The 12,353-nt window shown below is 38.6% G+C and overlaps 1 protein-coding gene across 2 annotated transcripts in view; it reads left to right on the top strand.

Annotated features, from left to right (window-relative positions):
* eml6 (EMAP like 6) overlaps positions 1-12,353 on the top strand; it is a 55,925-nt gene that overhangs the window by 15,172 nt on the left and 28,400 nt on the right. For both annotated transcript variants that reach the window (XM_053513798.1, XM_053513797.1), the window contains exons 3-14: positions 492-651; positions 761-859; positions 1,805-1,873; positions 2,284-2,469; positions 3,770-3,905; positions 8,511-8,712; positions 8,800-8,937; positions 10,589-10,845; positions 11,067-11,276; positions 11,381-11,548; positions 11,702-11,808; positions 12,074-12,174. In XM_053513798.1, the coding sequence (XP_053369773.1) occupies positions 492-651; positions 761-859; positions 1,805-1,873; positions 2,284-2,469; positions 3,770-3,905; positions 8,511-8,712; positions 8,800-8,937; positions 10,589-10,845; positions 11,067-11,276; positions 11,381-11,548; positions 11,702-11,808; positions 12,074-12,174 (1,833 nt within the window). The remainder of the gene's footprint in view (positions 1-491; positions 652-760; positions 860-1,804; positions 1,874-2,283; positions 2,470-3,769; positions 3,906-8,510; positions 8,713-8,799; positions 8,938-10,588; positions 10,846-11,066; positions 11,277-11,380; positions 11,549-11,701; positions 11,809-12,073; positions 12,175-12,353) is intronic.

Below are 12,353 nucleotides of genomic sequence, written 5' to 3'. Positions count from 1 at the left end.
AAAACGCAGCCTGCAGTAATACAGTTTGAAATAATTTTTCTTCACGTAGAAGCTTTTTTCAATGTATTTAAATTGCTTTGAAAATGCAACTTCACACTACGAGATTTCCCCTGATGGATGCAAGAACTGTAGAGTAATTAGTGCAATATATGGTAATCAATTTTATTTTATTAAATTCTACCAGGATTTACAACTCTGATTTGCTCTTTACACACTGGTTATTATGTTGGCCATGAAGTTGTGATGATATTCATTTTGACTTACAAAATTAGCTCTAAAAAGTCTATATAACATCTGTTCAGCAGGGGAACATTTATTTCAGATGTCACTACCATTAAAAAAAAGTTTAAAGAATTAAAATGTACTACATTATCGCTAAAGGATTTTTATTTGTATGGAGGATTTTTTCTTGAATTTCCCCCGAATCAAGCGCTGATGTTCAGTTCAAAATGTCCTAATGTTGTTGTTTTTTTGCACGCCTTGTTTTTCAGTCTTGCTCTGCACCCTGATAAGATCCAGGTTGCCACGGGTCAGGTGGGAAAAGATCCGTATATCTGTGTGTGGGACTCGTACACTCTGACCACCGTATCCATCCTGAGAGACGTGCACACACACGGTGTGGCATGTCTGGCTTTTGACGCTGATGGACAGGTGAGCATGCAGGGTTTTTAGAGATTTAAAACGATGTGTCCATAATGTATCTGGGATGAATTTAATGTTATTTTTGGTAACAGCTTGTCTGTCTTCCTTTTGTGTTTAGCGGTTGGTGTCTGTTGGCCTTGACGCTAAAAACACTGTGTGTGTATGGGACTGGAAAAAGGGGCGTGTCCTGGCCACAGCCATGGGGCATTCTGATAGGGTAAGTCTGTGATCAAGTTATTTAAGTAATTGTATCTTAAGTACTGTATGGTTTACAGAATATCTAAATCATAGTGAAAATATAAAAGATGAAAGTGTTTTTGCCCTGAAAGTGTTAAATTCTGGTCTTTATAAGGAATAAAACATGACAAAACAATCATAAGAGATGTATTGCTCTTTTAACAAAGTCATTTGCCAATAATTAAAATTTTTATTTATTAAAGAATTGACATGTTTTACTATTTGTCCCTTTATAATTTAACTTAATGGCTGTAAACAGTTTGTCCTTAACTAGCCTGAAAACAGAAGTCAAACATCAGATTTGCTTTGCTCCTGCTGTAGTTTTCATAATATGAGGTCCCAATAAACGGCCTGCACCATTTGATCGAAGCAGGCATGGCGGATCATAAAAAAGTGCCTTGATGTCCATGAAAATGGTCTTGGACATTGCTGATGCAGGCAGGTCATCTGTGATGGTGTGTGAATGCAGTCACAAAATATTTTAGGACTGAAATTCCCACAAACAGAGTCTCCAGGAATGAAAATAGACTTTGGGTTAACTTTAACATATTTCTCGTTATAAATAACTATATATACCAGGAACTAATTTAAGGTCATACTTTCTAATATCACCTAATGGAGACTAAGTTCCCTGTTGAGTCTGGTCCCTTTGAAGGTTTCTTCCTATTGTCACCTTTTTCTTGCTAACGTCACCCCTGGCTTGATCATCAGGGACAAGGTTTGGATTATAATTTGGACTTTTTTTCCTTAAATATTTCTAATTGCTTTCTGACAATAATCATTGTTAAAATCACTATAAAAAATGAAAAAAAAAATGTCTTTTGATTAAAAGCTCTGATATTATCTGTGATGTCAGATGTGACAGCCTGTCTTAACAGCCATTTCCTGTCTTTGTGTGCTGTTATTATTATTATTTTTTTTTTAGATTTTTGATATTTCATGGGATCCTTTCCTGCCACACAGGCTGGTGAGCTGCGGAGTGAAGCACATTAAAGTGAGTGAACCGCTCTGTGCTGTTTTTTCCCCTGACACACACACACACTAAAAAGGCTTTGAAAAGCCACATAGAAGTATTGCAAGATATTCCGCATGCTTTGCCATATACCATCATCTGTATAATTCTTATCTTCGACTCGGGAATGGTGTTTGCTCTGTCTTTCCAAAAAAAAGAATTACTGCTGAGAAAAGCTGACAGATAAAGTTGGATTGAACTAATAGTATTGTCACTCCTGTCCACTTTAGATAAGGATTTATAAAAGCGCCGGATCGCCGCTTTCGACAGGACATTTTTCAGAGCTGATAACTTCAAGCTGTGTGAAGTCTGACTTTCACGCTGGTTGAATTTTAATGACATTTCTGTTCAATGTTTGTCTTTGTGCTTCCTTCTCATTCTTTCTGTCCTAGTTCTGGACATTATGTGGCAATGCGCTGACACCCAAAAGGGGGATCTTTGGGAAGACGGGAGACCTGCAGACTATCCTGTGTTTGGCAACAGCGAAGGAGGAGGTGACGTACTCAGGAGCGTTGAATGGAGACATCTATGTGTGGAAAGGGTTAAACCTGGTGCGGACCGTGCAGGCAGCTCATGGGGTGCGTGGGCTTCAAGTTTTTATTTTCTAAACTGGTTTAAAGGTATTTTAAAAGAGAAAAAAATCCATATTTGTTTTTTTTGTTTTTTTTTCTTCTTCACTTTTACATGCCTACAGAACTTTTACATGCCAAACTGATTGGTCAGAATGTTCAAACGATTGCTTTTACTGTATATTAACAGTTGATGAGCATTTATGGAAGGAGTCTCCAGTGTCAAGATTATGGATATGATACATTTTCAACCAATTCTATTGGTTTTCTGCTTTTTCAAAGTTGTCCATTAATTAAGAAAGAGAGAGAGAAAGAGAGGGAGGGAGAAAGACACTGATTATTTATTACTGCTATAACATAAGTGGAACAGGGAGTAACTTGTATTACATCCATTCCACAACATTAAACCTGGCTGTAAATGGATAAAAGATTAAATCTTCTTCTTTAATAAAAAAAATATATATATATAATTGTTGTGGTGTAAACACTTCAGGCGATGTTGTTATTAATTCCTTACTTTATGAAATAGGGGGGATTTAAAAGCATTGTCTTTAATAAAATATCAGATAACAGTATGATAAAAAGCAACACATGTTCCTTTAGTATTTTAAAATTCACTTTAAATTCATTCTTATTATTTGTGCATGCAGAAATGGACATGGAAATGTTCACACAGAGCGGTGTAGAATTGGACAGATGGCTGCCCGCATGTTGTGTACGGTGTGAATTTGGTTAAAAAAAAAGCATACACAACTCTAAAGCACTAGTTAAAACTAAACTATACCGCTGTGGTGTTTACTGCATGGATCCGACCGTACAGCTTCATATACAGTAGAGTGCTTAAAGCAAGCAGTGTGTGCCAGACATCTCCAATAAATTCTAAAGCTTTTCAGTGTATTACTGATGCAGCAGCACAGAAATCCCTGAACGCTTCCTCTTCTCTTTCCCAGTGCTTTTAATCTCGTTAATCCTTCAAAGCTCAAATCAAACCGCTAAAACCAAAGCAGCTGAGAGACTCAACATTAGCGCGGCTGCCAGCATTAAACCAAGGCCTCAATGTTAAGCAGAATCTGATTATTTAAATCGTGTGTAGGTTTATGGTTATGGTCGCATCTCAGCCTGTGATTATCGAGACTCTGTCGATGTACAGTACCCAGATGTCCACTGTTATGAGTAATTGCTTGGAACAAATACAACGTGTGTCTTATTTATTGATTTGCTCTTGCAAGATGGATTTTTGCCCCTGCCATATCTGCACGGAATATAAATGAATGAGACTTGTTGTTTTTTTAATATTGTTTTTCCGTAGGCCGGGATCTTTAGCATGCACTCGTGTGAGGAAGGTTTTGCCACCGGAGGACGTGATGGCTGCGTGAGACTCTGGGACGTTGACTTTAAGCCCATCACCAAGATTGACCTCAGGGAGGCGGAGCAGGGATATAAGGGTAAATCTGGCATTAGCTTCAAGTCTCTGTTTCGTATTAGTTTTGTAATTGTCTGTAGAGGTGGAGATCTCACACTGTTGAGTGTTTGCATTTTATGTCATCTTGTGCACTTTAATGCTGTACTGTTATGTGTTCCCTCATGGTGCTATTTCCTTCCAATGTATACCAGTTATAAAAGACAACAAAAACTCATTTTAATTGACATTTTGTTGCAAAATCATGGGTGTTCTTGATCATCTGTGTGCACTATTTAGCTTTGATACAGGTTGTTACCGACTTACGTATAAGTACCGTTCCGGAAGCACAGATTTGTTCTTAGATCTAACAAAATGAGTCTTATGTGCCTTTGACACAAATATACAATGTAAAGCATACCAATTCACCTGACTAAATTGCGGTCATCTTTCAACACATTGCCATCATGTGGTCAAAAACTGTAAAAAAAAAAATTTATGTCAAATGTAACAGTGTTGTCTCTGCATCTTTAAATTGCAAAGAGAATCCTGGACGCCATTTTGTCTTAGAGCTGTTTTCCACCGTATTGGACTGTGAACTGTGTTTTGTTGAGGATTTCCGAAATTAGATTTATTCACCCTCAGGACAGCTTTACAGGACAGACATTTACTGATTAATTGAAACTGGTGAAGTCGACTTATTTCTCCCGCACCCCACACACATACACATACTGTGTACAATATACCGGAGCTGCCAGTGATCCAGACTCCCTGTCTGACTTGTCCTGGTGCCCTGCTTCTGGTTGGAGATCTCGTTACATGGACGGCCTGTGTGTCTCTATGGGGTGCGTCTGGTGTCTGGGGACGGTTTCACTCTACCATGAAGACAGTCCTGGCCTGGACTTTGTTGCTCTTGTTTGCACATTTGCACGTGCACTTTATGTTGTCTGTAAAAAAAACAATTTAAATAGTCTTCCTCTCTGGGTTAGCTAGTTAGTTTGTAGTTTATGTTGTTTATGTTGTTAATTTATGTTGTCAGGTCAATCTGTCTTGTCTCCGCTAGCCAGCTAACTAGGCCTTTTAGTTAGCTAGTTTAGTTTTTCTGTTAATTTATGTTGTAAATTCATGTTGCATGTAGCACCTTGGTCCTGGAGGAACGTTGTTTCGTTTCACTGTGTACTAACTGTATATGGTTGAAGTGACAATAAAGCCTACTTGAACTTGATGTTGACAGCTGTTTCTCTGAGCACTTGACTTGGCTGCAGTTGCTCAATAGTTCAGGACAGTCTACCTGGTCCTCCAATAACTACCTGGACTCCATATTAACATCAATTAACATCAACTGTTATACTGAACTGCCTGCCACCTAACACACTGTAAAAATGCAGATCAATCACTGCTGTCCGTTATCACCCTGATGAGGATGGGTTCCTCTCAAGGTTTCTTTCTATTGCCATCTCAGGGAGTTTTTCCTTGCCACTATCACCTTCGTCTTCGGCTTGCTCATCAGGGACAATTTGACCATCAATTCATAAATGAATTGACTTGAACTTTTATAAATTTACTTACACACTGAAAATATTGTATAAAATTGTAAATATGGTATCTGGTACACTGCAGTGTCTACTTTCTGTACAATACACATGAGCTACTTTCATGATGAGTCCCGGTCCATTCGTATTTGCGGAAAATTAGTAACTCAAATGCTCGTAAGTCGAGGACCACCTGTATTTAGAACATTATTGCACATAGTGGTCAAAAATAAGAACTGTGAGAAGTGTTTGAGGTCCAATGGGGCATGAATCATGCTGCCTCATCCTTAGAAAAAGAGCCAGGGGCAACTTTTCAGGTTGCCAGGTTGCAAGACAAATTATAAGTGCATCATGTGCCTACATGTGTCCCCATTTTCCAACGTCTGTTTTTTTTCATGCATGTTTCAGGTCTTTTGTAAGGTTTGTGTAGTGCAGATGAAATATTTTGCTGAATATTAATAACCCTTGTTAAGATTAACGTCCTTGTGATGATTAGAAACAAACCTGCTGTACTGAACATGATTAAAGAAAAGTACTTCTAAAGCCTGGCTCAATTCACAAGTTTGTAGCATAAGTCAATTTTGTACACATGCAAAAGTATGTTATCCATGTCTTTCACCAAAAACGCATCTCCCAGCTTGTTTGATCATTTACAGAATAAGCTCTTGAAATGAGATCGAAATCGATATCTCAAATGATGATTTTATATCCAGGACATGACTCACTGTCATCCTTCTGAGCCCCAGGTACCATCAGCATCATATTACAAGAAGACCAGGATGATTCACTCATTGAAGATGATGAGCATTAAATCTGAGCATTTTTGGACATGCTATAAATATTCGTCCTGGTGCTTGTTCAGGTTGCTTTGGGCCTTTTTTTCCCTGACAGTCTTTTTTTTTTTTGCTCTTTTTTGTGATAGGTTGTCTCCAGGTCTGTGCTCTGAATAATGATCATGTACACTTCTACATTTCGCTTCGCTATCTGACACTTGTTCTGTCATGAAAGTCATGTCGCCTACTGCCTCTGACAAGTGGAGGTGTTCTTTTACAGCAGCTCATCCGATCTGCACATTTGATTTTGGCACAGGTTCTATGCTGGATGCCCTTCCAGAATAAACCTTTTTTTAACCCGGGCTTGAAACTGGCACTAAAGGTGCCGCGCATCCCTAGTGAGGGCATTGACTGGGACGTGACCTTGTGCTTCATGAGCTACCAATATCTCCGAAAGCAAGCGTAAACACCATCCCCTCCTTAAGCGTTTTGACTCCCTCCCCTTGGTATTTAAATGTAATATATAGAATATATACAGTATATAGAGAGAGTTTATAGGAATCTCACACTACAGACTGGAGAGGACAAAAAACCCTATGTTTTTACAATGTCTAATGACAATATAACAATATATCAAAAGATGTCTAGTGTGTGGGTCTGTGTGTCTGCATGTCTCTCTGTATTTACAGATACAGTAATGAATGCAAATACTTAAATACTATACTATAAAGGATACAAAAAGGTAGTAATTGACATGATTTTTAAAGAAAATGAGCCAAGGGTGAACAAGTTTCAGAGTTTTGACGTTGCATGTGAAACAGACATAAACACAGCAGTTTGTCTTGTATGTCATTCATTTTCTTTATCACTGTATTGTGTGCACAGGGTCACTGGGAGTCTGGACCCTATCCCGGGACATTTAGGGCATGAGGCTGAGTACATGTTGGACATTGTGCTAATCCATCACTGGGCACACACACACACACACTTACACACACTATGGGTAACTGGGAACGCCAGTTAGCTTAATCTGCATGTCTCTGACTGTGGGAGGTAACCAGAATACCCGCAGGAAACCCACCAAGCACGGGGAGAACATGCAAACTCCATGATCACAGACTCAAGGCAGGAATCGAACCCTCGACCATGGACCGTGCTAACCACTATGTCACAATGCCATTGTGTCTTGTGTGGCTTATCTTTATATCTCTGGATTATATTAAACAAAACAAATAAACAAATGCAGGACACAAATAAAAGGGCAAATTTGCACTGGCTTCAATTTCTAAAGCAGAAAACACAATTACTATGTTTATCAAAAATTAATAGTACAATATACTATAGTAATATTAGCAGTAAAGATGAAACTGCTTATGGAGATTGATGAGTGAGTTGTCTTTTTTATTTATTTATGTATTTATTTATTTATAGTTATTTCTCCTTTGTTGCAAAATTTTGTAATCTGCCATTTTACTTATTAATTTACTGACAAAATCAGCAATGGATCTTTACCAGGAAATGAAAGTTATGAAAAGGTGAATTTCATAACAGAAATGGTTATGAGATATGATGGATTTATATTAAGCTATTTACTGTACGCCTAGGCAACTTTATTTCAACGGCAAAAAATGAACTAACATCAAAAATGCTGTTTTTATATACTTTTTTTTTTTTCGTGCGTGTGTGTGGGTGTGTGTGGCACTTTGCAGTAAGTGTAAATTAGACAGATGGTTGCTCACACGTCACTTTCCCCATCATTTCTTGTTCACCCTGCATCTAAAAATGCACATTGATGATTTTATTTTTTATTTTTTTATCAGGAGACAGGATACACTGACATACTGTATAATGAGTGTGCTGCTCAGAGTAACAACTAAGTGCTAAATGTACTGCTTTTGGAAATTATGCAACTGAAAGCCATATGGCCAAGACAGCACCCTAGACACTTCACATTTAATCTCATTAGTACATTAAAAGTTACTGTAAAAAGCCTCACAGCTCCACCAAACATACCTGCTCTTTACTTATAGAATTTATAAGGAAGCTAAAGTTTAAATGCACAGAAGTCTAGCATGTAGCTAGCACGCTATTGTTATCTAGGGTCAAAGCCAATGCTGAGTGTATCCTGTGATTATTGAGTCATTGTTTGTCTTCAGATACAGTTATGTGTAACTCCTAAATTAGTTACAGATAGAGCATGCATTTCATGCATACTTGGATTAGCTTTTGCATGCTTTGATTTTTGTGCTTACACACATTACAAACTGATACAGTAATTTGCATCACGCTTCGCTCCCCTCTGGTGTTTCTTTAGTGCACACTAATCTTTTGCCTCATGTCCTACAGGTCTGTCTATACGGAGCGTATGCTGGAAGGCTGATCGGATCCTAGCCGGGACGCAGGACAGTGAGATTTTCGAGGTGATGGTGCGAGACAGGGATAAACCTCTTCTGGTCATGCAGGGTCACTCTGAGGGCGAGCTCTGGGCTCTGGATCTTCATCCCAAACAGCCGATAGCGGTGACAGGAAGCGATGATCGATCCGTCCGGTCGGTGTTGTCATTTCTTTTAATCAATATGTTGCATTGAAACCGATAGGTGTAGCCCTTTCTGACCTGAGCTTGATCCTGATATAGGCTTTGGAGCCTGGCTGATCACACCCTCATCGCTTGCTGTAACATGGAGGAAGCCGTTCGCAGTGTGTGCTTTAACAACGATGGCTCTCAGCTTGCTCTGGGCATGAAGGACGGCTCGTTTACTGTGCTGAGAGTCAGGTATTACGTACTGTATGAAGTGAGGGGTTCGATTCAACACATACTGTATTAGTGTCAAGCAAGGATTTGTTGAAAAGTCTTAACAGTAATTAATCAATACCTTAAACCGTTACACCTGGGGTTAATTTACACGTCGAAAATATGGCCTTTATAGGAGAGTGGCAAGAAGAAAGCCATTGGTGGAAAAAAAGTAATAAAAAGAAATCTTTGAAGAAAAGATTAAAGTCTTCAAAAGATTTAAGACTGGGGTGGAGGTTCACCTTCCAGCAGGGCAACGATTCAAAACATACAGCCAGAGCTCCACGGGAATGGTTTAGATCAAAGCATATTCATTTGTTAGAATGGCCCAGTCAAAGTCCAAACTTAAATCCAATTACAATTATAATTAGAATCTATGGCAAGATAAAAATGCTACTGTTCACAGATGTCCTCCGTAAAATTTAAATGAGCTTGAGCTATTTTGCAAAGAAGAATAGGCAAAAATTTTCACTCTCTGTAGATGCAATGCCCAAAAGACTTGCCGCTTTTTAAAATGTGGTTGACTCAGGGTCGGTTGAATACAAAGGCACGTCACCCTTTTCAGATATTCATTTGTAAAAACTTTTGTAAACCATTTATAATTTTTCTTCTACTTCACAATTATGTGCCACTTTGTGTTAGTCTATCACATAAAATCCCAATTAAATACATTTACGTTTGTGGTCGTAACATGACAAAGTGTTGGTATAAATACTATACTTTTGCACGGCACTGAAATCACATGATGCACAGATGAAGTTGAATGTACAACAGTACAGAAATGACAAATACCCACAATGCTCTTTGATAGGAAATAGTGGACTAGTTTGGTCTTTTTGTTCGGCATTATATATTTTCTGGTTTAAACCAGCAAATGAAATTCAGAATTAGCCATTTGGTTTTAATTCATTCATTTTTAACTTTACCCAAGCTATAGAAACAAAGGCTATGTTCACATTACCAAATCAGACTCAAATCAGATTTATTTTGACACTGATTTTAGGGGGCCAATCGAATGCACAATTCAGATGTGATCTGAGTCACTTTTGTATGTGGTCTTAGATCAGATATGTATCTGATTTTATGTGGCCATGAGACTTGAATGAGAATGGTCAGATCGGAATTCTGTGACTTTTTGCCTTAGCGTAATGATGTCATCAGTCAGCACTGTCAATAAAGTTGACCAATCTGACTTGTAATGTGAACGTAGCCTAATATTACTTCTGTCCTACTCACTCAGACTTTTTGTTCCTAAGCAACACAATATCAAGTTAGAATTTTACAGTGTATGTACTGTTTACTGTAGGGGTTACAAGGGATACGCAGAAAATCCCAAACAATATCTCTGCATTTGAAATAAATAAAATCTCAAGAAATATAAATAGAAAAAATATAACCAAAGTTAATCTGATCTAACTGAGCTTTTGCATAATTTAATATAGAAATGTTATGCATTTATAAGTATTTATAATACTGTAAGTATAAGTATTTATTTATTCATAAGTATTTATCATTTATAATTATTAAATATTTATTTATAAGTAATTATAATAAGTAATACTTATAAGTATTTTTAATAAGTAATAATTATGCATATTTATTCATACAGACATGTACTTCTTGTTCTTCTTAGGGACATGACAGAAGTGGTCCACATCAAGGATAGGAAGGAGGTGATCCATGAGCTGAAGTTCTCTCCGGATGGCTCCTACCTGGCTGTGGGGTCTAACGACGGCCTGGTCGACATCTACGCCATGGGGCAGCGTTATAAAAAAGTGGGCGAGTGCAACAAATCCTCTAGCTTCATCACACATCTGGACTGGTCTGTAGACAGCCGCTTCCTGCAGACCAACGATGGCGCAGGGGAGAGATTGTTCTACAGGATGCCAGGTACCTGAGTGATGGATAGAGTACGGGCGCATAACTATATCTGCTTGTAATGAATGTAATATAGTGACAGAATAGAAGGAGCAAGGGTGAGTGTTATGGTAACAAATATAATGACACAATATGTGAAGGCATTTGTACCTTTCATGACATGTTAATATAATTAAAAACTGTACTGTCTGTTGAGTTAAATCTTCAGTCTTGGTGCTCTTTTGCATGCGTAGCTGGGAAATTCCTTCCTAAAGAAGAGGCTAAAGGAATACACTGGATGACCTGGACCAGTGTCTTAGGGCCAGAGGTCAATGGGATTTGGCCAAAGTACTCCAACGTTAATGATATCAACTCTGTGGATGCCAATTACAGCAACGCTGTGCTAGTGACCGGCGATGATTTCGGCCTTGTCAAGCTCCTCCGATTCCCATGTCTTAAAAAAGGTGTCTATTTAGTAATAAAATGGATTTTAATTCTAATATTAATCTAATAAGCAAATATCAATGTTGTTCCAAACTCCATTAACATGCTTTTTGTCAATTAACAGCTGCCAAATTTAAGAAGTACATCGGTCATTCCGCCCATGTCACCAACGTGCGCTGGTCACATGACCTGCAATGGGTGGTGAGCACGGGTGGAGCCGATCACTCCGTGTTCCAGTGGAGGTTTCTGCCCGAGGGTGTGATGAACGGCGTGCTAGAGCCACTTCTACAAGGTGTCATCATGACGCTTCACACATATCTTATAGGATTTGATAGAAAGACATAAAATATAAAATACTGTAGACACCAGTTATTGGCCACTTTAATAGCTTGAGCTAATAAGTTCTACCTTACTGCTGCACTAAACGCATCTTGTCTCTCCACAGAGGGCTACGCCGACTCCAACAGCGGCGAGTCGGACTCAGACCTCTCTGATGTTCCTGAGCTGGACTCGGACATCGAACAGGAAGCTCAGATGAACTATGAACGTCAGGTAAGACTCAGAGCTCCACTCTACTGCCTCCTGCTCCACCGTACATTCAAACACAACATGTTACTCAGCCTCAGATGCAGAGCCCCAACAGTGCCAGTGGCTGTTTCATGCCTCAGTGGCTAAAGCCTTTAGGGCTCATTATATTCCCATCTGACTTGCTGATCATCCCCCTGCTCACACTTACCCTTTACCCTTTTACTGTGTTTGCTTCTGTCTCTGTCTGTGGGTGTGAACATAAATTTAATGATTATTCTTGCCATCTCAGGTGTACAAGGAGGATCTGCCTCAGCTTAAGAAAAAACTCTTGGGCTCTTTAAAAAGGCAGAAAGCTCCGGATGAAGGGCTACGTCTGCAGTTCGTCCATGGGTAAACATTATGCCTTTTTTTTTTTTTTGGAAGGGTAAAAATAAAACCTTATATCCACACTTGTTTACTGAATTCTTCTCCTGCATGTTAGAAAATATGAGAAATTCAAGATACAAGAAATTTTATTTTGTACCCATACCAACAGTATGAGTGTATTGGAAAACATTTGTGCAGAAGCT

Source organism: Clarias gariepinus, chromosome 15 (genome assembly GCF_024256425.1).
Source record: "Clarias gariepinus isolate MV-2021 ecotype Netherlands chromosome 15, CGAR_prim_01v2, whole genome shotgun sequence".
Taxonomy (NCBI): Eukaryota; Metazoa; Chordata; class Actinopteri; order Siluriformes; family Clariidae; genus Clarias; species Clarias gariepinus.
The sequence above is the reverse complement of the archived record's forward strand: the minus strand, read 5'-3'. Positions and strand labels throughout refer to the sequence as shown.